Source organism: Cyprinodon tularosa, unplaced genomic scaffold (assembly GCF_016077235.1).
Source record: "Cyprinodon tularosa strain WSP-4 unplaced genomic scaffold, ASM1607723v1 ctg1676, whole genome shotgun sequence".
NCBI lineage: Eukaryota > Metazoa > Chordata > Actinopteri > Cyprinodontiformes > Cyprinodontidae > Cyprinodon > Cyprinodon tularosa.
Genome location: NW_024038511.1, coordinates 17,298 through 44,055, shown reverse-complemented (window position 1 = coordinate 44,055; position 26,758 = coordinate 17,298). Strand labels below are relative to the sequence as shown.

At 50.2% G+C, this 26,758-nt stretch overlaps 1 protein-coding gene across 1 annotated transcript; it reads right to left on the bottom strand.

The window, feature by feature from the left end:
- Positions 1–1,965: 1,965 nt before the first annotated feature.
- LOC119780896 (forkhead box protein O6-like) lies at positions 1,966–25,059 on the bottom strand. Its single transcript, XM_038281135.1, has 2 exons — positions 24,944–25,059; positions 1,966–3,970 (listed from the first exon to the last, which is right to left on the bottom strand). The coding sequence occupies exons 1-2, from the start codon at positions 24,965–24,967 to the stop codon at positions 2,309–2,311; spliced, it is 1,686 nt and encodes a 561-aa protein (XP_038137063.1). The 5' UTR covers positions 24,968–25,059; the 3' UTR covers positions 1,966–2,308.
- Between the last annotated feature and the right edge of the window lie 1,699 nt (positions 25,060–26,758).

The following is a 26,758-nucleotide window of genomic DNA, read 5'->3' as shown; positions in this document are numbered from 1 at the left end:
GGAAGTTTGCTCTCAGCTGATTGGAGCAACAACCATAAAGAAAAACGGCTCCAAACCGCATCAGGCCGACGGCTGCACGGTGTGACAGAACCCTAACCCTAACCGGCACAGGAAGGACAGACTCGGCATGAAGCTATGGCGCTTCAGGATGGGACGGAATGACATCACAGATCCCGCCGCTTCTCCTCAAGCTTAAAAATCACCTTCCCTGTTCTTCAGGGGAAGAATTATGACTTTGTTCCAGTGAGCGAGTTTGTGCACTAGCATAAATCATCCATCTTGTTTAGCAGTTAATTAGTCTTGTTTACCCTCTGAGTAACCTCAGGATGGCGCTGCGATAGGAGGAAGCCTGGCTGCAGCAGATAGCATGCTATAGGCATCAGTTCTTCCTTCTCTGCCTGTAACCCGGGTTCAGCTTCCCAGCATCCTGACCTGCAGCTCGTTGCTAAGGTGACGACATCTAAAGCTCCTGGGACATACAGGAGGCTCCGCTTACTGCTTCGTTATTCTAGGAAATAATCAGAAATGAGTAAAACAGAGACGGATGGACATTTCTCCTCTCATCACCTCCTCTTCATGAACTCCCCACCATTTCCAAAACCTTTCCAGTTCCTCCTCCCATTAAGCGCTGAGCCACTTTTATCATCACTTTCACCAAAACACATTAAGCCTGTGTGTCCAGAGTGGAACACGGGGGGGGAGGGGGTGAAGAACATTAGATTAGCAATCAGGATGCATCAAGCTGGCATTACTTTGGAGATTAAAGAAAATGGAGTGTTGCTGATGGTTGTCTGATGGATGATTGTCCTGAAGGGAGCAGGAGCCACCTCTTCTCACCGGGGAGGGGGGAGGAGAGACTCGCCCCCACCTCCTTCTGTCTTAGACTTGATTGTGCAGCAAAGCTGATGGACTATTCAGTCCCTGCAACGAGCAGAAGAGCAGGTCCAGTTCAGCATGAACTGCAGAACATTGCTGACGTTTCTGGGTGACTTTGCTCTGACAAACCGAACCAGTGACTTTGGCTGTGACAGTTGGAACGACCCCTCCCGTATCGCGCCTTCGGTCGGTCCGGATTGTTTTGGTTTTTTTTTTCTAAAGGAAGGTTCCTTCTCTTTTCCTTTGTTTACATCATCTCCCCCTAGCGATGATACCTGCCAACTGTGTGCAGTTTTGTTGCAGATTGCTGCTGTCTTTAGGGAATTCTATCACACTTTCCAAACAAATAACCCTTCAAACAGGCTAATCGGTAGTTTTTCAATTGGAATCTGCGGCAAAGGTCACCTTCTAGTTACTCTTTCATATGCTGGACCAATAAAACGCTTCTTATTGGAGATGTCAGTAGATCAGAGTTTACAGCTCCTGCCTTTACATTCTCACCTGTGAGCCCTACTGCACTGTGTGCAGCCGTTTAATCATCTTCTCAGGACTTTAGCAGGAAATAATACTTTACATGGATCGCACACATTGAATGTGAACATAGAACATAACTTTGTCTGGTATTAAAGTTACTGCATCTCTATGAAAAATGGCTTTAAAGTGCATGAGAGCCAAGAAGAAACCAGATAAAATAATAACCAAAACAACTGGAGGTCATTAATGGGAGAGAGGCAGAATTCACCACTGGGCTCATTGGGGCCTCATTGGGGGGACTCATTGGGGGGCTCATTGGGGCCTCATTGGGGGGCTCATTGGGGGCCTCATTGAGGGGCTAATTCGGGCCTCATTGGGGGGACTCATTGGGGCCTCATTGGGGGGACTCATTGGGGCCTCATTGGGGGGCTCATTGGGGCCTCATTGTGGGGCTCATTGGGGCCTCATTGGGGGACTCATTGGGGCCTCATTGGGGGGCTCATTCGGGCCTCATTGAGGGGCTCATTCGGGCCTCATTGGGGTACTCATTCGGGCCTCATTGGGGGACTCATTGGGGCCTCATTGGGGGGCTCATTCGGGCCTCATTGAGGGGCTCATTCGGGCCTCATTGGGGGACTCATTGGGGCCTCATTGGGGGACTCATTGGGGCCTCATTGGGGGGCTCATTGGGGCCTCGTTGTGGGGCTCATTCGGGCCTCATTGGGGGGCTCATATAGGGGCTCAGTGGAGGCTCATTGGGGCAGGTTCAGTACAGCAGGAGACAGAAACATTTAGAAACATGGTGGAAGGACGTGAAGTAGGGAAGTTCACAGAGTCTTCAAGAAATAAACATAAATAACATCACAGAAAGTCAGAGTAACATTAAACCAGGGAGCAGCCAAGCCAGACCCCGCCCAGTGGGTGATTTTGATGGTCTGTTCAAACCTCAGCTCTGAGTTCATCCGGGGACCCAGCCCTGGTGGCTCTGTGCTGGTGGAGGGCAAGGATAACCTCCTAACGTCATGCCCATCCCCATGGCCACCCCTTCAGATAGAGGGCCATCAAAGCTGAAGTCAACACTGTCTGTGGCCATAAAGTCATTGAGCAGGACTGGGTTCACGTGGCAGTCTATGCTGCTGGGGAGGTTCTCCATTTCCAAGCTGGCAGTGATTCTGCTGTGTGAGTTCTGTCCCTGGTACCCAGCATCGCCTACTTGGTGACTCTGGTTGCTGTGAAAATAGGACTGCCAGGGTTCAGCCATGGGCTGATGGGGTCCTCTTTGATAGGGATGTTGTCGGGGCTGAGGGGCAGATGCTAGGCGGCAGGGGTCCTGAGGAACATCCATGATGCTTGCAGGGTTTGGGGGCAGAGAAGGAGATATTGGGAGGTGGGGTCGAGGCCCATAGTGACCCGAATTCTCAAGACTGTAGGGCTGCAGGAGGTCTGTGCTAACCCGAGGGGACAGAGCCTGATGCCGGGGCCTGGAATGGATGCTCTGAGGATCATGGGGCGTTTGACGGTGCAGCTGAGTTTGACTAGAGTTGTGATCATGGCTGGAATCTCCTTTCCCTCTGTGGCCTTGCTCATGTCGTCCATATTCATGGGAAGGGTATGGCTTGTGACTGTGGCTGTAGCCTTGGCTGGCTTGGTGTTTGGGATTTTGGCAGTGGGTTGTGTTTTGGTCATGGACTGGGCTTTTACCTTGACCGGGGTTATGAGCCGGCTCATGGATGTTGTTCTGGTTTTGATTGTGGACATTATTGCCCTGCGTCATCAGTGCACCTGGTGCCCGTCCTTGACCCAGCACATTGTCTTTGTTGCAGTAAGGACCTCCTGTAAGCAGACTCTGCAGAGCATTGTTCTTTGGATAGCCCCTCATTGGGTGCTGAAAGCTGACCTGCTTGTTCTCTTGAATGGTCTCCATTGGGGTGTGTCGCTGCAACATACAAATGGAAGACTGTCCATAAACAGGCCCACAGTAGGATCCCTCTGGTTTTGGTCCAGGACCAAAGGGATAAACATTGGACTTGATTTGCTGCTCCTGCTGGGAGAAGCTACTGTCATCTAGACCAATAGCTCCAGTCAGGTCGGTGAACTGAGGCAGTTCCACATTGGGGCCGTGGCCCCCTGTAGCCAAGGCTGGTGAGCGGGTGCTGGTAGGACTGGGGTATATCCGAGGGGAAGCTGAACAGGGCAGTCCCCCTTCCTCGGGTTCATCAGCTTCAGCCTCTGCGAGGATTGGGGACAGACAGCCACTCAGGGTGGAAGCAGAGGAGGAAGTGCGGGAATGCAGCTCTGTCCAGTTCTCATACTCTTCACCGGTGATGCCAACACATCCTTTCCCTGCTGGACTGCCGTGTTCTGGGGAGCTCTGCATTGTTGGACCAGCCCCCTGGCATTGTCCGCGTCCCAGTCCGATTGCTCCCGCTCTTTTTCGACTCATGCGACCTTTAGTCTTTAAGTAGCGTGTCCCGCTGTCTGTCGATGAGGCCCGTCGTCTTGGTCCCTTACCCATCTTCCCCCCTTCTGGGTTTAACATCCACCAGGAACTCTTTCCTGTTCCCTCGTTCTGCACTCGGATGAATCGACTGTGCAATGACAGGTTGTGTCTGATTGAGTTCTGTAATGACAGGAAAAGATGTGGGAAATGTGAGAAAAACAAGCATATAATCAGGAAAGGCTGAAGAAACACTAAAAGCTAAATAATTTTGTTTAGGGATAAACTATCAAGCATTCATGACAAGTTAGACAAAAAATAGATAAAGAAAAAGCAGTGGATAGCAGAGAGGGCAGTGAGTGTGAAGGACCAATCGATATCTCCCCTGACTAACCGCTGCTCTCTGCACACGCTCACTGAGTCACAATATCAACATGGGAGCAGCATCACATCAAACTATCACCAAGGTTACAGGAATGAATCGCAGGAGGAAACCTGATCACAGAGCGCCCGTACGCATCACATCCACCACAGGGGAGGGGGGTGAGTAGAGGGAGATAGAAGAGAAGAGGGAGAGAGGCAGCCGTCCATCCATCATCCATCCATCCACCATCCATCCATCATCCACCCCATCCCCATCCATATCCCCCCCGCACCCAACCTTAAATTCCTTCCCTTTCACCTTTCCATCCATCAATCTTCCATCCACCACCCCCACCATCCTTTCCACACCCACCCCATTTCCATCCCCCAACCCACTTAATCTTTCCATCCATCCTTTCATCCACCCAAACCATCATCCCTCCAACCTGCCATCCATCCATCCATCCATCCATCCATCCATCCCATCCATCCATCCATCATCCAACATCCTTTCATCCATCCATCATCCATCCCACCTACCCTCATCCATCCACCATCCCCAATCCATCCCTTCATATCCATCCACCCTTTTCCATCCACCATTCCTTAAATTCCATCCATCATCCATCCATTTTTTCCATTCCACCCAAAGCCCCCTTCCTTTCCACCTCCAAATCCCAATCATCCTTTCCATCATCCCCCCCCCATCCTTTCCCATCCCCCCCATCCTTCCCCCCCATTCCACCCACCATCCTCCACCCATCCATCATCCGCCATCCCCCACCCATCCATCCTCCATCCACCCATCCTTCCATCCATCCTTCCCAACCACCCCATCCCTTTCCTCCTTTCCTTCCCTTCCTTTCCATGCCTTTTTCATCCCCATTTCCTTTTCCATCCACCCTTTCCTTCCTTCCTCCATCCCCTTTCCCCTCATCCCTTTCCAAAATCCCCATATCCTCCACCCACCACCCCCTTCCCACATCCCTTCCATCTTTTTCCCCATCCCACCCAATCCATCCATCCCATCCACCACCCCAATCCCCCATCCACCCATCATCCACCCAACCCTTTCCATCCACCCATCCACCATCACCCCTCCACCACCCAATCCATCATCCATCCATCCATCCATCCATCCACCATCCTCATCCATCCTTTCCATCCATTCCATCCCACCCACCAAATCATCCACCCTTCCCCATCCATCCACCACCACCCCATCCAAACCATCCACCCATCACCCACCCATCCACCCACCTTCCATCCATAATCCACCCCATCTACCATTCCCCCATCCACCCAAACACCCCCATCCTTTCATCCATCCACCACCCCACCCATCATCCATCCATCATCCATCCATCCATCCCTTTCCATCATCCATCCATTCCACCCATCCACCCCAACCACCCAAATGCCATCTCCACCCAAAGTCACCCATCCATCCAAAACCCACCCAAAATCCCCCAATCCATAAATCACCCAAATCCATCCCATCACCATCCATCCACCCACCCTTCCATCCATCCATCCACCCAAACCACCCAAACCCAAACATCCATCCATCCCACCCATCATCCATCCATCCACCATCACCATCCCCACCCATCCTTTCCCCACCCCATCACCCATCCATCCCTATAAATCCATCCATCATCCACCCATCCACCCACCCATTCCATCCTTTCATCCACCAAACCTCCTTTCCATCCATCATCCATCCCCATCCCCATCCATCCACCCATCCTTCCATCATCCCCCATCCCCCCTTTCCTTCCACCCATCCATCCACCCACCACCCATCCACCCTCCTTCCTTACCAAACCACCATCCCATCCATCCCCCCACCATCCATCCACCCAAAAACCTTCTATTCCATCCACCATCCACCATTCCACCTTCCTTTCCCAAACCATCCATCATCCTTCCATCCCTTTCCATCCATCCTCCATCCACCCCATTTCCATCCAACCACCCACCCAAACCATCCACCCTCCACCATCCATCCCACCCAATCCTTTTCCACCCACCCAATCCCTCCATCTTTCCCATCCCCATCCATCCATAACCCAAACCATAAATCCATCCTCCATCCACCCATCATCCACCCAATCCCCTCACCCATCCACCCACCATCCACCACCCATCCATCCATCATCCATCCATCACCCAATCCACCCATCCATTTCCTTTCCACCCAATCCATCATCCACCCATCACCCAAACCACCCACCATTCATCCATTCCACCATACCACCCAAACCACCCTTTCCCATCTTCCATCCACCATCCACCCAAACTCCATCCACAACCATCCATCACCTCCACCATCCACCCATAAACCATCCATCACCCACCACCATCCCCCCCTTTCCACCCCCCATCCCCCATTCCACCCATCATCCACCCAAAATTCCACCATCCTTCCCCCTTTCTTTTCCACCCATCATCCACCATCCCCATCCATCCATCCTTTCTTTCCACCCATCCACCCCACCATCCATCCCCACCCTCATCCACCCCCTTCTTCCCCTTAAATCCACCAACCTTCCCTCTTCCTTTCCTCACCTTCCTTCATGCACCCTTCCATCCCTCCTCATCCATCCATACCCACCCAAACCACCCTTCCCACCCACCACCCTCCCCCCATCATCCCCCACCACCACCCCTTTCACCACCCCATTTTCCACCCAAACCATCCATCCACCCACCCAAATCCATCATCCACCCACACCAAACCCCCACCTTTCCATCCTTTCCTTTATCCTCCTTACCTTTCCCCCAATCTCTCATCCTTCATAAATCCATCATAAATCCTTCATCCTTAAATCCTGCCATATTCCTTCCTTCACCCAACCCTTTTTTTCCATCACCCATCCTTCCATCATCCCCCACCATCCACCCATAAATTCCATCCTTCACCCTTTCCACCATCCATTCCATCTTTAATCCACCCACCCAACCCACCATCCAAATCCATCCACCAAAAAAAATTCAAAACCATCATCGTCCTCCACCCTTTAAACCTTCCCCCAACCACCATCATCCATCCATCATCCATTCCTTATCCAATTTCCCTTCCACACCCCAACCATAAATCCACCCACCCCATCCTTCCATCATCCACCCCCTTTCCATATCTTTCCTTTCCATTCATCCACCTTTCCACCCACCCATCCATCATCCTTCCACTTCCATTTCCTTCCCCCACCATCATACCCATCTTTCCTTTCCTTCATATGCCTTCCTCCAAAACCACCCCTTCCCAAATCCATCCATCCTTACTCCACCCCAATAAACCCCTTCCCAAATCCTCCTTCCACCACCACCCTCATCCTTTCCATCACCCTTTCCCTTTCCAAAATCCTCCATCTTCCATAAAATCCATCCCTTTCCATCCACCCATCCCCTCCATCCATCCACCACCCAATCCTTCTCCTTCCTTTCCACCATCATCCATCCATCCAACCCATCCTTCCACCTCCATCCATCCCCCCCCCATCCATTTCCATCCATCCAACCCCTTAATCCACCCATCCACCCATCCATCCACCCCCCCCCAACCCTTTCCCATCCATCCACCCACCCCATCCAAATCCTCCACCCAAAACCACCATAAACCACCCTCCACCACCACCCACCCACCAACCCCAATCACCCACCATCCACCATCCATCCATCTTCCATCCATAAACCCCCTTCCACCCTTCCATCCACCATCCATCCATAATTCCATCCTTCACCATCCTTACCCCCACTTTCCCCCCAACCTCCACCATCCCCCAACCCAAAAACTTCCCCCCCTTCACCCATCCATATAACCCCCAAAAACCCCACCATCCATCCTTTCCCCCTTAAACACCTTTCCAACCATTCCTTTCCTTTCCATCCTTCCCCACCCACCCAAACCCCTTTCCTTCCTTCTTCCTTTCCTCCTTCCACCCATCAATCCATCTCCAACCCCCAACCATCCTATCCTACCCCAAACCATCTTCCCCCCAGTTAAACCCATCCCCCAAATCCAACCAAAAATCCATCCAACCCCCACCCCTTCCCATCCCTCCCACCATCCTTTAAAACCCCCCACCCCATAACCCACCCCCTTTCCTTCACCTTTCCCAAAACCACCACTAAATCCCCCATTCCCAACAACTTTCCCTTTTTTTCCTTCCACCGGGCCACCCATCCAACCCCCCAATCCAAATCACCCCCTTTCCACCCACCCAACCTTACCATCCAATCAACCATCCCCCCTTCCACATCCTTTCCATCCCCCAAACCATCCATCACCCACCCCCCCCACCCCCTTTTTCCCCCCATCCAACCCATCCCCACCCAAACCCACCCCCAAACCAAACCACCCCAACCATCAAATGTCCCTCCATTTTCCATCATCCCCCCCTTCCCCCCTTCCATCCACCACCCAAACCAAAGCACCACCAAATTCCATCACCAATCCAAACATCCAACCCCCCCCTTCCCCCAAAAACCTTCCCCCCATCCATCCTTTCCCCAAACCATCCCCAAACCAATCCTTTCATCTTTCCATAAAACCCCCCAAAATCCAAAATCCCACCCCATCCTCCCCATCCACCCCCTCATCCATCCACCCAAACCCCCAAGCCATCCATCCACCTTCCTTCCATCACCCTTCCTTTCAAACACCCAAACCCCCAATCCTTCCACCAACCTTTCCACCAACCTTCCACCCAAACCAATAAATCCCCCCTCCTCCACCCTTCCCAAACCAACCACCATCAATCCATCCCCCTTCCTCCTTATTTTTTCCAAACCCATCCAATCCACCCATCCACCCTTTTAAGCCTCCAAAAACCATTTCCCCCTTCCTTCCATCCCCTGAAAGGGCCCCCTTCCACCCCCAAACCCAACCTTCCCCCACCCAGCCACCCCAAACCCCCCCTTCCATCCTTCCCAATCCACCATCCTTCCCCCATACCCAAATATACCCTTTCCCTCCCCCCTCCCATCCTTCCCAATCCCCCATTAACCCAAACCCATCAACCATCCACCCCCCCAACCCATCCATCCACCCCCCACCCAAACATCCACCCAAACATCCATCCCCAAACCCCCAAACCATCCACCCTTCCATCCTTTCCACCATCCAACCCAAACACCCAAATAAATAAACCACCCAAACACCCCTCCATCCACCCCCCCAATCCAACCAAACCCAAACCCAACCACCCCCAACCCACCCCCACCCCCCCCCCCCCCCCCCCCCCCCACCTCCCCCCACCCACCACCCCCCCCAAAACCACCCACCCACCAAACCCCCCTCACCCCACCATCCATCCACCCCAACCCCCACCCACCAACCACCCCACCCCATCCCCCCACCTCCCCACCCACCAAAACCCCCATCCCCCCCCACCAAAACCACCATCCCCCCCCCAAACCCCCCCCCCATAAACCCAAACCCCCCCCCCCCCCCCCAACCCAACCCCCCCCCCCCAACCACCCCACCCACCCACCTCCCACCAAACCAAACCCCCACCCCAAATTCCACCTTTTCCAAAAACCCCCAAAAACCAAACATCAACCCCCCCCATCCATCCCCATCCATCCCCAAAAACCAAACCCACCCATCCACCCCAAACCAAATCCCATCCCCCCACCCAAAAAATCCCCCCACCACCCAAAACCCCAAAATTTCCCCCCCCAAACCCCAAAACACCCAATTTTCCAAATCTTTAACACCATCCAAAACCCCCCAAAACCCCTCCCACCCCCCCAACCCCCCCTCCCACCCCCCCAAACCCCACCCAACCAACCAAACCACACCCCACTTCCCCATCCTTTCCCAACCACCCCACCAAACCCACCCCAACCACCCAAACCAACCAAAACCCAAACCACCCAAACCAACCACCCACCAAACCAAAACCCCCCCCCCACCCACACCCACCCACCCCCCACCCACCCCCCACCAAACCCATCCCCCAAAAACCCCACATCCACCCCACCCAAACCCCCCCCCCAAAACCAACCCAACACCCCTTCCTTTTTCCCCCCAAAAAAACCCAAAACCTCCACCCATCCACCCACCAAACCCAAACCATCATCCCAACCACCACCATCCATACCCCATCCAGCCCCCACCCCAAAAATCCAACCATCAACCACCCCCATCCCCCAAACCCCACCAAACTTTCCACCCCCCAAACCAAAACCATAACCCAAAAACCACCAAATCCACCCATCAACCACCCATCCCCCACCCAAACCAACATCCACCTTTCTTTCACCCAAACCATCCACCCACCCAAATCAATCCTCCATCCAACCAAACCCCCCAACCATCCCTCCCCATCCACCCATAAACCAACCATCATCCAAACCACCCCACCTTCCCCACCCAAACCTTCATCCCCACCCAAACCACCCCCCAAACCCACCATAAATCCTAAACCTTTTCCAAACCACCCCAACCACCCAAAATCACCCAAAACCCCAAACCACCCAAACATCCATCCAAAATCCATCAACCAAACCATAAACCCCCAATCACCCAATCCAAACCAACCCAAAAACCAAATTTAAATCCCCCCAAACCACCATCCCATCCAACCCATCCACCCTTTCCCCCCATCCCTTCCCCAAATTCCATCCATCCACATCCATCTCTCCACCCAAACCTTTCCATCCATCCATCACCATCCATCCACCACCCATCCATAAAATTCCAATAATCCATCCCCACCATCCCCCATCATCCTTTCCTCCCCCATCCATCCATCATCCACCCAACCATCCATCATCCACCCAAACCATCCTTTCCACCCAATCACCCAAACCCAAACATCCATCCATATCCATCCCCCCATCCACCCATAAATCCACCCCAAACCCAAACCAAACCACCCAAACCACCCTCCATCCCCCAAATCCATCCATCATCCATACCCCAAACCACCCAACCATCCATCCATAAATCCACCCAAACCACCCAAACCACCCCTAAACCATCCATCCATCCACCCAAACCATCCAACATCCATCCACCCCACCCATCCACCCTCACCCAAATCCTTTCCTTTCCATCCTCATTCATCCACCCCTCCATCATCCACCCAAACCCAAACATCCTCCATCCTCCACCCAATTCCATCTTCCACCCAATCTCCACCCCAAACCCAACCCCATCCATTCACCCAAATCCCCCATCCATCCATCATCCATCCATCCATAAATCCTTTCCATCCATCCACCATCCCCAAACCAAATCATCCATCCACCATCCACCATCATCCATCCACCACCCAAACCCTCACCCATCCATCCATCCACCCCTCATCCATCCACCCCCACCTCCATCCTTTAACCATCCACCCCCATCCATCACCCAAACCACCTCCACCCAAACCATCATCCATCCACCCCACCACCCCATCCTCACCCAAACCATCTTAAACCAAACCATCCACCCAATCCACCCCTCCACCCCATCCTTCAATCCCCACCCAATCCATCCTTTCATCCATCCATCCATCCTCCACCCAATCCATCATCCATCCATTTTCCACCCCCATCCTTCCTCCACCCCTTTCCATCATCCCTTTCCATCCATCCTCCACCCCATCATCCATCCACCCCTTTCCATCCATCATCCATCCACCCCTCCTTTCATCCATCCATCCTCCTTTCCTCCATCCACCCCTCCATCATCCCATCCATCACCCCTCCATCCCCCTCCACCCAAACCAAACACCCAAACCAAACCATCCTCCATCCATCCATCCATCATCCCCCACCCACCCATCCTTCCCATCCATCCCCCATCCATCCATATCCACCCATCCCCCAAACCACCCCTAAACCATCCATCCACCACCCATCCATCATCCACCCAAACCCATCATCCTCACCAAACCACCCATCCATCCATCCTTTAAACCAAACCAAACACCCAAACCTCATCCACCCAACCATCCACCTATCCATCCCCCAAACCTCCACCACCCAAACCCTTTAAATTCCACCCCCAAACCATCCATATCTATCCATCCATCCATCAATCCATCCATCAACCATCATCCACCCATCCACCCCAACCATCCATCACCACCCAAACCATCTTTCCATCCATTTCCAATAAATTCCATCCACCCACCCAAACCCCCCTCCCCCAAACCATCCATCCATCCATCCTAAACCCACCCAAACCTTTCCATCCCCCCCTCATTCATCCATCCATCACCAAACCCAACCAATCACCAAATCCCCCCTCCATCCACCCCCTTTTCCCACCCCTCTCCATCCACCCATCCACCCTTCACCACCCTTTCCATCCCCCATCCACCCCACCCATAAACCCATCCATCCATATCCTTTCCATCCTTCCTTTCCATCACCCAAACCACCCAAATCCTTTCATTCATAACCATCCTCACCCAAACCATCCACCCATCATCCTCCACCCTCCACCCATCCTTTTTCCCTTTCCATCATCCATCCCCCCTCCCCCTTTTAAACCCACCCCTCCATAAACCACCCAAACCAAAAAACATCCATCCACCCATCATCTATCCATCCATCCTCCATCCATCCATCCACCCTCCATCCCCCCATCTTTCATCCATCCATCCATCATCCATCCTCCTTTCCAAAAAACCACCCCATCCCCCAAACCCAACCATCACCCACCCAAACATTCACCCCACTTTCATCCTCCATCCATCACCCAAACCCATCCAACCATCATCCATCCCACCATCCATCATCCATCCATCCATCCTTCCTCACCATCCATCCATCCATCCTTTCCCATCATCCATCCATCCATCCATCATCCATCCATCCCAAATCCCCCCCCCTTCCATAAACCACCCAAAACACCCAACCCAAACCATCCATCCATATCCACCATCCTTTCCCCATCATCCATCCCCATCCATCCAAACCCCTTTCCAAATCCACCCCATAAACCAATCCACCCAAACCCCCAAACCCATCATCCACCCAAACCAAACCCCACCCATAAACCATCCACCCCATCATCCTTTCCATCCATCCTTTCCATCCTTTCCAAACCAAACCCCAACCATAAACCCATCCATCCAAAAACCCTCCACCCTTCCATCCATCCATCCATCCCCCCATCCAAAAACCAAACCATCACCCCCACCCAAACCAAATCCATCCACCCATAAACCATCCCATATCCATCCATCCACCCCCAAATCCACCCCATCCATCCATCCTTTCCCAAAATCCATCCATCCATAAAATCCTTCCTTTCCATCATCCATCCATCCACCCCTTCCATCCACCCAACCATCACCCACCCCACCCACCCATCCATCCCATCCATCCACCATCCACCCAAACCATAAACCAAACCCTTCCCACATCCATCCACCCATCCATCCCCCCACCAACCCATAAACCACCCCTAAACCATCCATCCACCAAACCATCCAAACCCTAAACCAAACCAAACCATAAACCCCATCCATCCTTCCATCCATCCATCCACCCACCCATCCATCATCCATCCATCCATCACCCCCATCCATCCCATCCATCCATCCATCCATCCATCATCCACCCATCCATCTTCCCCCCCATTTTAATTTCTCTCTACCCCAGTCATGGGTGAGGGGTTTGGAGTTCACCCTAAACGGCCCTTTAGGTCAACAAAGATTTTTAAAAACTTTCTCAACACCTAAGGAGAATCTAGAGAAAACCCAAAATTAAAACCTAACAGTCATGTTTTTGGACTTTTGGAGGAAGCCAGAGTCCCCCGAGAGAACCCACCATGCTCAGGGAAACTTTGGCTAACCCCCATGCAAAAGACCCCGGGCCGGGAATCAAACCCTGAAACCTTCCTGCTGCCAGGCAGAAAGTTGTTTTTATTTGCCCCCCCCTTTGAGCCTCTAAAGGTTTAAAAAGCAAAACCCCCATTTGGGCCCCTCCAAAAGCGCCTTTTCCCCCTCCAACCTCCTCCAGCCGGTCCCCACTCCGTTTCTCCCCTTTTTTTCTAAAAATTCCTTTTCCTTTGGGTTTGTTTCGGCAAAAAAGGAAAAATTTTTTTAAATTTCGTCTCATTTTAGAAACCCAATCACAAGTTTTTTCCTTTTTTCCTTCTCGGGTTTTTATCTATCAACCCTTTGCCTTGTTTTTTAAAACCGGGCACAGGGCTCCCCCGTCCCCTGTCTCTGGTATCTTCACTCTCTCCATCTTCATTCACTTGCCCCCTCCTGCCCAAAATTTCCTGCTTCACCCCCCATTCATCTCTCTGTCGGTTTTTCCAGCCTCCCCGCCCATCCCCCCGTTTTGGGCTCCATTCTGCTCCTCTCTCCCCAAAACCCCACTCCCCCCTTGGCTTTTCCTTTCACTCTTTTAAAATTCCCTTTCACCCCAAAAGAAAACTGGTAAAAAATGCGGGTTTTGTTGCAGGAAAAAACTGCTCACAGGTTTAACATCATAAAACCATCTCTTCTGTGGCCGGGCGGCAAAATTCTTCCATTTAAAAAAAAGGGAAATTTAACTACTGTTTTTGGGTTGCAGAATGATTCATGTCAGGATTTATTTTATTTCTTTATCTGTTGGTACCTAACCAACAGGTTCAATTCATACGCTTATTGTTTTATTCAGGTTCTTTAGGGACCCCTAATAATTGGGTTGGCTCTCTGCTGGACCTCATTGACTCTGAATGTTCTGGATCTGCTCCTGCTTCTAAACGGCCTTTCTCTTATTTTGAAATCAACCTGATCCCATTACTCTCCCCGTCTGTCGCTTGCTGTGGGGTCTTGTTTTGCTGTCGTCCATCAAAAATATATCCATGGCAACGGGCAATGGTTTAGAAAGAAGCTGCTGCCAGAGACCCTCCCTGGGGCGGAGATAGCAGAGGTAGAAGCTCCAAGAACAGATCTGTTAGTCTCAATCTCTCTATATCTCCTATCCTGGCTTCTCTTTGTTGGTTTCCTGTTAAATCCAGAGAAAAGTTTCACAGAAAGATAGTTAGAGTGGCTCAGGTTATCCTGATCTATCTCTATAGATCTGCTGCTATAGGCTTAGACTGCTGGAGGACATAGGGACCCTTTTTCATCATTCTGCTTCATTCTATCTCTATTCTCCCACTCTGCAGAATCTGTTAGTTCAATCTCTAACGTTCTGCTCTCTCTGCTTTTTCTCATAGTAGCTTCATCTGGTCTGTTCCTGTTTGGCTGTGACTCCATCCTGGAGAGAAATATCAGCTGTGCTGCTGCCATCAACACCTTTGTTTCTAGATGTTGGAGATTGGCCTGTTTTCCAGTGTAGTCCTGTTTCTCTGACTGTGACTAACTGGATGTGCTCTCTTCATCCTCTGACATGGGAGCTGGCTCGGAGCTCGTCTGCCTGGCTGTGTGTTTCCTGGACGGGGCCGCCTGTGGAGCTGGTTGACAGTTGCCTTTTGTATCTATGCTTCTTTTTCTATGTCTGCTTCTGTCTCCTTGAACCCCAGTGGGCCTCAGCAGATGGCCGCTCACACTGAGCCTGGTTCTGCTGGAGGTTTCTTCCTGTTCAAAGGGAGTTTTTCCTCTCCACTGTCGCTACAAGCATGCTTAGTGTGAGGGATTGCTGAGGAGTCAATGAGTCGATGCAATCACCTGGTTTTCCTTAGATAGAAAACTTTGAATCAATCTGACTGGATGATCTGGTTGGTCTGGATCTATAAAGTGACCTGAGGTGACATGATGTGAATTTGAGCTATAGAAATAAAGTGAATAGAATCCTGTAAGTTAGTAACTGGACGCACTCAGCTGGTTTCAATCAGATGGAAACTTTTGCTCAGTTGGTGGAATCATCCATAAATTGACGTGTTCAAAGTGAAATGGAAAAGAAAATGTTGGTTTTCACAGTTAATGAGGAGCTCAGCTGCTGATCCACCATCGCTAACGTAACAGAGCAGCTTTATATCGTTTAGAAGATCCATCGTTTTCTCACCGCCTCAGCCGGCTGATCCTGAACAGTCAGACCTGCTGACATGTACCGGTTGGTGAACACAGCGAACCAAAGACACAACCAAATCACTTCATTCTGTCCTGCGCTATGGGGGGCCATGTTTGGCCCCTCAGACAGGGGAGGGGCCTGAGTCCTACTGACACGGTTCAAAACGCCGGCTGCAGGTTTCACACCAAGCCTGATGGCAGATAAAACAGGTTACAGTCAGAGAGAAGAGCGGCTAATGGCTGCCGTGTTTCCAGCAGCTCCTGGCGGGTTCACATCTCTGCTGCATCCAGCCTGTTTTCTGTAGAGAAGCAGCCGTTCCAACAGCATGGCTTCCAACAGGTAATTTCCACCCCTCCTCCACTCCAATCACAGCTCTCACTGCACTCTTCACAGATGTGGAAATTGGATTTTCAGATTTGCATGTGGCTCTTTTCTGGCTTTAAACATTGGGTTGACAAATCTGCACATCTCAGCGCTGGCAGAGCGAACATGGGGAGGGAGACGCAATCAAAGCTGAGCTGAATGATGTCGGCGTGCCAAAGAGGCCACCGGCACCCGGTGATCTGAGAGCGGAGCCCTGACAGGCTCCTCTGCCACGCGGCGGCGATGGCTGGGTGTAGCCATGGCAACAGCATACCCCAACAGAGGTAGACGTGAGGAGGGGGGGGGGGGGGGGGGGGGGTACTGTTTGCTGCAGGCAGCTCCAAACAGCCTTTTATCTGAGTCTGTCAGATTCCTGCTCCAATCCACCAGGGAGGCTCAATCACAAGCAGTCCCAGCGCCTCCGTACCTGAACCCAGCTCTGATTGGCTGCTCTGGGAGGGGGTGGGGGGGGGGGGGGCAGGCTTTTCTCTAGGCCAACAATTAAACAGCAGACTGCTCCTCCGTCTCCTGCTGCTCTGTTGAACAACGTCAGGTTAGCATGCCTAAACTAACGACACAGCTTAGCTCTGGTTCTGGTTCTGGTTCTGCTTGCTGCTCAATCCTGACAGACCACAGGTGGTTCCGGTCTTTGTCTTTCTACTGCCCCGGGCCGACCCCCCCCCCTGTTTTCCCTAAGACCACCTCCCCCACCTGGCGCATCATTAGCGTACGATGAGCAGTCAGGGATCCTCTGCTGCAGGGTTTCCAGGGCTGCTGCCTCCCCCATTCAGTCCCCTTCAGTCTAACCTTCCCCAACAGGTGCTGCTGATTTCTGGGCTGATTCTTTGAGCCGATGCTGGCTTTCATTTCTCCATTTAAAACATTTAAAAATAACTAAATCAAAACAGATGTCAGACACTTCGGTATTTCAAAAAAAGCAGAACATTGTCATAGAAGGCTGCTTAGCGCACCGCGTAACGGTTACTGTGAACCGATGGCGATTCACGGATAAAATGCTAACTAGCTGATATATCGCCTACCTGGCATCACCGTCCCGCTAGAGGCAGAGTTAATGTTCTCATGATGCATCTCCAGCTTCCCTGGAGCTCCAGGAGAGCATGCGCTATATTATTGATATTATTAAACTCGTAGGAGCAAAACATTCGGAAGCTAACAGTTCCCAGTTTAATAAACCAGCTTGTCTGATGGTTTCAGATGAAAAGACTAAATGTTTTTATCAGTTTTTCTTTGTTTGAGGTGAACGTTATTAAAGGCAAAGAGCACAACCTTAAACCCCAGGATAGTTCTGTGACTTCATCACCAGCATCCATGTTCCTCTGGTTGCTCCATCAGACCACATGGTGCTGAGCTCCACCTTCTACCCTTCAAGAAGGCCTCATTCACTGCATTATTGATATTTGCAGCCCCTTTTTATTCTGGGTAACCCATCTAACACTAATTATTCTGTATTACAAATGAGCTCGTCAGTGTTGCATAGCAACAGGAATGAAGTTAGCCTTTAACTGCTTCCTCCAGTTATCGTTTAAACGAAGCTCTGTGTGGAGCAGACAGACCTGAGCGTAGAAAGACACTGAAGATGTCTTGAACTACATGAAGGAGCCTGCAGGGGGCAGTAGAGAAGAACGGCTTCTGAACCCAGCGGGACCCAATAGCTAGAGGAAGGAGGACATCAGCAGAATGGAAGGCGTCATTTTAAGGAAACCCAGAATCCGAACCAAAAGCAGGGAAACCAATCCTATCAAAACTGCTTCTTCTGCTGTTAGAGCAGAACTGGCCTCTGACCCGGCCCACACGGTACCGATGACACACACATTCATATCAGCTCTTCCCGTAGAACATCATGTTTCATAAAGTGACCAGGCAACAAACACACGCTCACATATCCCACTATCCTTACGAGGACTTTCCATCGACTTTCCCTGATTTCTCATTGATTAAAATGCCCTCACTTTAACCCACAAACCCAACAATACCGACACATTAAAGACAATTCACAGCTCAGTCCTAGATGTAACCGCTGACCCTAAAACAGCCGTTCCCTTCATGGTCTCCAAGTATCAGGCCCCACAAGGTGGTGTTTTTCATGAAAATAGGCCCCACAATCTGTTAAAAACAACAACAAACACACAGACAACACCTTCCACCCCTGAACTGGCAATCATCCTTAATCCCTCTCCAGCCTGAGTAATCCCCGCTAATCCTGGTTAATGCTGGGCACTCCTCAGCTGGATTCACCCTGAAACCACGGAGACAGGGCGGCGATTGGTGGGAGGGTGCTGACACACAGTGGGCAGGGCGTTTGATGGACATAATTGGTCAGACTTTTATCGAAAGTAAAAAAAAAAAAAAACAGGCTTTGACCATCTTCACGCTGGGTCCAGACTGACCCCCTGATTGCTGTTTGTCCTCTCTGTCGTCACGGCACCAGGGAAGAAAACATGTTTTCAGCAGAGCTGGAGTCCACTTGCTTTACTGAGGGAAGCACCAAATCATTCTACTGATTCAAAAACAAAAGAAAGATCCGCCTGAGGCAGTGAACGCATCAATGAGGTTCATTCCACAGCGCCAGGAGGAGGAGTCATCAGGCCAAGCATCTCCACTCAAACCCAGTTAGCTTAGCACTTCTTCACCCTGGTTCCACCTAAAGCTGCTGCTCAACTCCTCTTCTCACATCTCAAATACACTCATCGCATCATAACCGGGCTACTGGGTTCAGGTGTATCTTCCAGTCTTTGACCTGAAGAACCAAAATCCAAAGCAAAAGGTTCATTTCAACTCAGTTTATTTCTATTGCGCCAATTTACAATACATCACCTCAAGGCACTTTCCAGTTCCCCAGATCATCCAGTCAGATTGATTCAAAGTTTCTATCTAAGAACACGATCAGATAGATCAGATTTAAACCAGTCTAGATCTGTTCCTTTAATTCCAACAAAATATTCAAGTCTTTCTAAAAGAATATTATGGTCAACTGTATCAAATGCAGCACTGAGATCCAACAGGACGAGCACAGATACAAGTCCATTATCTGAGGCCATGAGAATATCATTAGTGACTTTCACCAGAGCTGTTTCAGTGCTATGATGAGCTCTAAAGCCAGACTGAAACTCTTCAAAAAGTTCATTATGTTGGAAGTGATCGCAAACTTGTTTGGCAACTACTTTCTCAAGAATTTTAGATCAGAAAGGAAGATTGGATATAGGTCTATAATTGACCAAGTCATCTGGGTCAAGAGACAGTTTCTTAAGCAGAGGTTTAATTCCAGCAACCTTAAAAGCTTTAGGTACATACACTATATTGCCAAAAGTATTTGCTCACCTGCCTTGACTCACATATGAGCTTAAGTGACATCCCGTTCCTAATCCATAGGGTTCAATATGACGTCGGTCCAGCCTTTGCAGCTAGAACAGCTTCAACTCTTCTGGGAAGGCTGTCCACAAGGTTTAGGAGTGTGTTTATGGGAATTTTTGACCATTCTTCCAGAAGCGCATTTGTGAGGTCGCACACTGATGTTGGACGAGAAGGCCTGGCTCTCAGTCTCCGCTCTAATTCATCCCAAAGGTGTTCTATCGGGTTGAGGTCAGGACTCTGTGCAGGCCAGTCAAGTTCATCCACACCAGACTCTGTCATCCATGTCTTTATGGACCTTGCTTTGTGCACTGGTGCACAGTCATGTTGGAAGAGGAAGGGGCCAGCTCCAAACTGTTCCCACAAAGTTGGGAGCATGGAATTGTCCAAAATGTCTTGGTATGCTGAAGCATTCAGAGTTCCTTTCACTGGAACTAAGGGGCCAAGCCCAGCTCCTGAAAAACAACCCCACACCATAATCCCCCCTCCACCAAACTTTACACTTGGCACAATGCAGTCAGACAAGTACCGTTCTCCTGGCAACCGCCAAACCCAGACCCGTCCATCAGATTGCCAGATGGAGAAGCGCGATTCGTCACTCCAGAGAACGCGTCTCCACTGCTATAGAGTCCAGTGGCGGCGTGCTTTACACCACCGCATCCGACGCTTTGCATTGCACTTGGTGATGTATGGCTTGGATGCAGCTGCTCGACCATGGAAACCCATTCCATGAAGCTCTCTGCGCACTGTTCTTGAGCTAATCTGAAGGCCACATGAAGTTTGGAGGTCTGTAGTGATTGACTCTGCAGAAAGTTGGCGACCTCTTCGCACTATGCGCGTCAGCATCCGCTGACCCCGCTCCGTCAGTTTACGTGGCCTACCACTTCGTGGCTGAGTTGCTGTCGTTCCCAAACACTTCCATTTTCTTATAATACAGCTGACAGTTGACTGTGGAATATTTAGGAGCGAGGAAATTTCACGACTGGATTTGTTGCACAGGTGGCATCCTATCACAGTTCCACGCTGGAATTCACTGAGCTCCTGAGAGCGACCCATTCTTTCACAAATGTTTGTAAAAACAGTCTGCATGCCTAGGTGCTTGAATTTATACACCTGTGGCCATGGAAGTGATTGGAACACCTGATTCCAATAATTTGGATGGGTGAGCAAATACTTTTGGCAATATAGTGTATCCCTGTAACAGAGATAGATTAATCACATCTAAAATGGAGGAGGAGATCAAAGGGAATACCTCCTTAAATAACCTGGTTGGAACTGGATCTAACATCCAAGTTGAAGGCTTAGATGAAGACAATAGTTTTGCTAACTCTGAAAGTTCAACTGAATCAAAGCAGTCTAAACCCGGTTCAGATTCCATGACTACCTCAGATGCTATCCCCCCCCCTCCAGAGACAAACCAATCGCGGATAGAGGAGTGCTAATGATCTTATTTTTAATAAGATCAATCTTATTTATAAAGAATCCCATAAAATCATTGCTGCTAAGAGCAGGTGGAATGGACGGTTCAACAGAGCTATGGCTCTGGGTGAGTTTGGCAACTGTATTAAAAAGAAATCTAGGATTATTCTTATTCTCCTCTATTAATCAGGAGAAATATGCTGCTCTTGCTTTACAAAGGGTCCTCTTATACAGCAGTAAACCATTTTTCCAGACTAGGAAGGACTCCCGCAGGCCTGTGGAGCGATATTTTCTCTCCAGTTTCCTAGCATTTTGCTTCAAAGTACGCAGCTCTGCATTAAACCAAGGAGCATTTTCATTTTCAAAGGAGCTGCATTGTCTAAGGCAGTACGCAGAGAACTAGCAACCCCATCAACAAAATCATCAACCTGTGAAGGGGAATAAGCTAAGCTTTAGCACTCTGCAGCACTGCTCAGCGACACAGAGGAGAGAGAAAGTGAAGCAGATTCTTTAAAATTTATATCTGCACTATCTGATAATAATCTGCTAAAGTGGAACCTTCTTTTGGGGGAGGAGAACTCTGTTAAAGTAATCCTGAAGGTTATTAGAAAGTGGTCAGAGAGGACAGGGTTGTGAGGAAATACTGTTATTTCTTCACATTCTATGCCATATGTCAGCACAAGATCCAAAGTATGAAGATGAGAATGCGTGGGACTATTCACATTTTGAACAAAGCCAATAGTGTCTAAGATAGCATTAAAGGCTGCTCTTAAGCTATCGCCTTCAATGTCAGCATGGATGTTAAAATCTCCCACTATGATGACCCTGTCAGTATTTAATACCAAATCAGAAAGGAACTCTGAAAACTCATCTAAAAATTCAGAGTAAGGACCTGGTGGACGATACAAAGTTATAAAAAGAAGAGGTTTTCTTGCCTTGAAATTTGGATCAGGGAAATTAAGGGTTAAATGTTCAAAAGAGTTGTAGGAATTAATTGTTTTGAGAGTAATAGGGCGACAGTGGCGTTGGATGTAGGAGTTTGCCCTGTAATCGAAGGGTTGACGGTTCAAGCCCCGACTCCGACTTTCATTGTCGTTGTGTCCTTGGGCAAGACACTTCACCTGCATTGTCTACTGATGGTGGTCAGAGGGCCCGGTGGCGCCAGTGTACGGCAGCCTCGCTTCTGTCAGTGAGCCCCAGGGCAGCTGTGGCTACAATGTAGCTTGCCACCATCAGTGTGTGAGTGAATGGGTGAATGAATGTAGTGTAAAGCGCTTTGGTCAGGTCTCCTAACTTGAATAAAGGCGCTATATAAGTACAGGACATTTACCATTTACCATTTAATCAGTAAGTCAGACTGGAAGATTGTTGCTACTCCTCCTCCTCGCCCAGAACTTCTGGGGATGTGAAAATTTAAATAGCTTGAAGGAGTTGCCTCATTTATGCTCACATAATCCTCTTGCTGCAGCCAGGTTTCTGTAAGGCAAAACAAGTCAATGTGATTATCACAAATCAAGTCATTAACTAGTAGACTTTTAGAGGAAAGCGATCTTATGTTAAACAGACCGCATTTAATTGTTTTAACTTTTTCCCCAATTGGAGTTATTTTGATTTTAATTAGATTATCATGATTTACTCCTTTGGGAATCTTTGCTAATTTATTAGATTTTGGTCGTGGGCAAGACACTGTCTGGATGGAGTAAAGAGTGGGTAACAGTAGAGAAGCTGCAGAGAGGTCTGTTAAACTATAACTCTGCTTCCTGGTCTGCACCCTGGGTGGTCAGGGTTTTGGAGGACTAATAAATGTGGCCAGATTTCTAGAAAGAAGAGCTGCACCATCCAAAGTGGGATGGATGCCGTCTCTCCGAATCAGACCAGGCTTTCCCCAAAAGGATTGCCAATTATTAATGTAGCCCACGTTGTTTTCAGGACACCACCTAGACAACCAGCGGTTGAATGACGACATGCGGCTAAACATGTCATCACTGGTCAGATCAGGGAGGGGACCAGAGAAAATTACGGAGTCCGACATTTTTTTGGCAAACTTACACACCGAAGCAGCAGCCTAGGCTAGCTACTCCTTACTACCGGAAATAAAGAAGAGTTAAGGTGTTGACTCTATAGTCAGTTTGTTTTCTATCTCTCTCACGCTGTAACTTTGGTTTCAAACATGAACGAATAAAATCAGGAGGTCCATCACACTGACCAGTCCTGGCCTCAGATCCCTGATTGGTGGATTCCAGCCAATTAGCTTTCACTATAAACAAGATGGTTCATAATCTAACCTCGACATGTCTGTTAGAACAACAATGAAGGAACGTCTAGGCCCCATCATGGCGCTTCCTGCTCCATGGCTGAAGGAGCTTTGCTCTGCTTTCCTTCTCTTCCCACCAAGCATCCAGAAAATGGGAGTTTAGTTTCAGGCTGCTTGTCAGACGAGGCTCAGCAGAACGCGCTGAGTTGTAGGCAGAGATGCAGTTCAGGCAAAGCCGCTTTCTTCCGCTTGCTCAACCATTATTTATTAATCCATTTCACACAGCCAGGAGTCATTATGCGCGGCCCTGTCAGTGGGTATCTTTCTATGCCGCACATTCATTTGATAATAAGCAGGAGTGGGGGAGAAGATAAAAGCACTGACTGCGTTCATTGTAAAGCGCTTTCTGCAGGCGGGGAGACTTAAATGAGAGCATCCAGGCTCCGTGTGGGAACGTCTGCAAAGCCTGTCTGGAGGCAATCAATGGAAATTAGTCAACGTTAAAGATTCACTTCCTGTGACTGATGTCACGGCGAGTGCTCGTCTCTTTGAGGAGAAGGAGAAAAGGCTGCTGGATTAATGGGGCTGAGGACGGTGGGTGTGTGTGTGTGGACCTGTCTAGCCATCAGAGGGAGGACCATTTTTCCAATTTTACCATCAAATTGAGGACATTTTGCCGGTCCTCACATGCTATTTTGCTAATGGTTAGGTTTAGGGCTAAGGTGTCATTGGTTTAGGGTTAGAGCATAGAAAGGGTTGAAAATGACTGAAAATCAATGGAGGTTAATGGGAGTCAACACATGGTCCTCACTACTATATAGCAGAATGAGTATGTCTGTAGGCGTGTGTGTGTGTGTGGGTGGCCATGTCTTTAATACCTGGTGGGGACAATTTCCTAGGAATATGCTACATTTTGGGGACTCATCGGTACTTGTGGGGACCAACAACTGGTCCCCATAAGGAAAGTTTCTCTTCTTGGGGTGGGGGTTAGGTTTAGGACTAAGGTGTGAATTGAGTTTAGGTTAGGTTTAGGGATAGGTATGTGTCGGTAATGGTTAGGGTTAGGGCAAGGGTCACGGTTAGGCCATATAAATTAGTGGGAAATGAATGGAAGTCAATGGAAGGTCCCCACAAGGATATTGTGACACAACATGTGTGTGTGAGACTAAACAAAGCAAAACATCTGGATAAAGGCCAGTGTAGCCCGGACTGTCAGAGCTGGGATCACAGCGTTAGATAGAAACGTCCAGACATAGACCCAGCAGGGCCCAGGTCAGGACCTCTGACCTCTGACCTCTGATGATGGACTTTATTTCAGGGTATCAGAGTGGGAAACTACTGGGAGCCACTATTAAGACTCTCTCCATGTTGGATTATTGACTGTAAACATGAGGAAGAGGAGGGGTTGTAGTGAAAATGGAACCAGCCTCAGATCTCTGCAGGATGAACATCAGCGTTTATAGTCCCGGCAGCACCGGTCCACCTGCATCTGGTCCCTCTGCAGGAGAACTACAGCAGCCGAGGGAGGACAGGTGCGCCGCAGGCGACAGCAGGCCTTTCATTCCCCCGACTCCCTGTGGAGCTGTGGGCGGGGAAACACGCAGCGCAGGGAGCGAAAGAACGAGTAGAGAGAAGAAGAAGGTGAGGGAGTGTTTGGGGTTAACCTGAGAAGGAGAGAGCTGAGGGGCCCGGGATGGAGGGCCAGCTCAATTCCCACAGACCACGTCTCTAACTGGAGCCGCCGGCCGCTGAGCCAGGCGCTCCTTCAGGCATAGGGGACCAGAGCAGGAGAGCCCGGGGCCGGCAGTAGGAGAGCGCAGATGAAAATAGAAAAAGGAGCTTTTAAGAGTGGGGGGGTGGGGGCTGCAGCCGGTCCTGATGATCTGCATAGAGCTTCCTGATGTCTAAACCCAGAAGGTTGATATAGAAGCAATGTTTCAGCTCTGTCTGCTTCCTCTTTAAACTGCTACTGGCTCCTCATCTAAATCTGCCGACAAAACATAGAACATGTTGATAGAAAGGTCTGTTAGCGAATGTAGAGGTGGAACATATAGATCTGTATTTGGGGACGGCAGAGGTTGCAGTTATTTTCACTCTAAAAGCACCAATACTCACTTTAATGCTCTAATTGTGAAGGTTTAACCTGAACATGGAAAACTTTATAACGATGGAACCTTTGGAGGAAACAACCAGCCTCTAAGTAACATCCACAACCCGTCCCTCTGTCCGTCCCCCTCTCCATCCCTCAGCCCGTCCCTCTGTCCGTCCCTCTGTCCGTCCCTCTGTCTATCCCTCAGCCTGTCCCTCTGTCCGTCCCTCTGTCCGTCCCTCAGCCTGTCCCTCTGTCCGTCCCTCTGTCCGTCCCTCTGTCCGTCCCTCAGCCTGTCCCTCTGTCCGTCCCTCTGTCCATCCCTCAGCCTGTCCCTCAGCCTGTCCCTCTGTCCGTCCCTCAGCCTGTCCCTCTGTCCGTCCCTCAGCCTGTCCCTCTGTCCGTCCCTCTCTCCATCCCTCAGCCTGTCCCTCTGTCCGTCCCCCTCTCCATCCCTCAGCCTGTCCCTCTGTCCGTCCCTCTGTCCGTCCCTCAGCCTGTCCCTCTGTCCGTCCCTCTGTCCATCCCTCAGCCTGTCCCTCAGCCTGTCCCTCTGTCCGTCCCTCAGCCTGTCCCTCTGTCCGTCCCTCAGCCTGTCCCTCTGTCCGTCCCTCTCTCCATCCCTCAGCCTGTCCCTCTGTCCGTCCCTCACTCTGTCCGTCCCTCTGTCCGTCCCTCTGTTCGTCCCTCAGCCTGTCCCTCTGTCCGTCCCTCAGCCTGTCCCTCAGCCTGTCCCTCTGTCCACGTGCCTCCTGCCTGTCTGGAGCTTTAATGAACCGTCCTGCATATAAACATCTGGTCTAGTTCTTCATCTTGTTCCAACTGATCTGAGACGAAGCATATGAGATGACCAAGAGGACAGACTGTCGTCGGTCCTCATGGGAAACATCCTCTACCAGCAGAGGAGGCCATCGGGTGCTGATGGTTGCTGGGGTCTGCTGAGGAGCAGCGTAATCCTAAATCATGGTTCTATTCTCAGCTCTCTATGAAACATCCTGCACAGATTCTGCAGTTGTTCTCTGGACCAGAACTACCTAAAGCTCCACCAATAAGATCATTACCACATTTCCTACAATCCAGTGAGAAAATGACCTCATTTCAATATCAAAGACCTTCCAACAAACTTAGTAGAGTCTATTTTCAATCCAGCGCG

What these genes read in the sequence shown, in the direction of transcription:
- LOC119780896 (XM_038281135.1), bottom strand. Translation starts at nt 24,967, where the DNA reads ATGTTCATCCTGCAGAGATCTGAG. An exon ending in TCATCCTGCAGAGATCTGAG is followed by an intron (nt 3,971 to 24,943) that starts GCTGGTTCCATT and finishes CTGTCATTACAG; the next exon opens with AACTCAATCAGACACAACCT.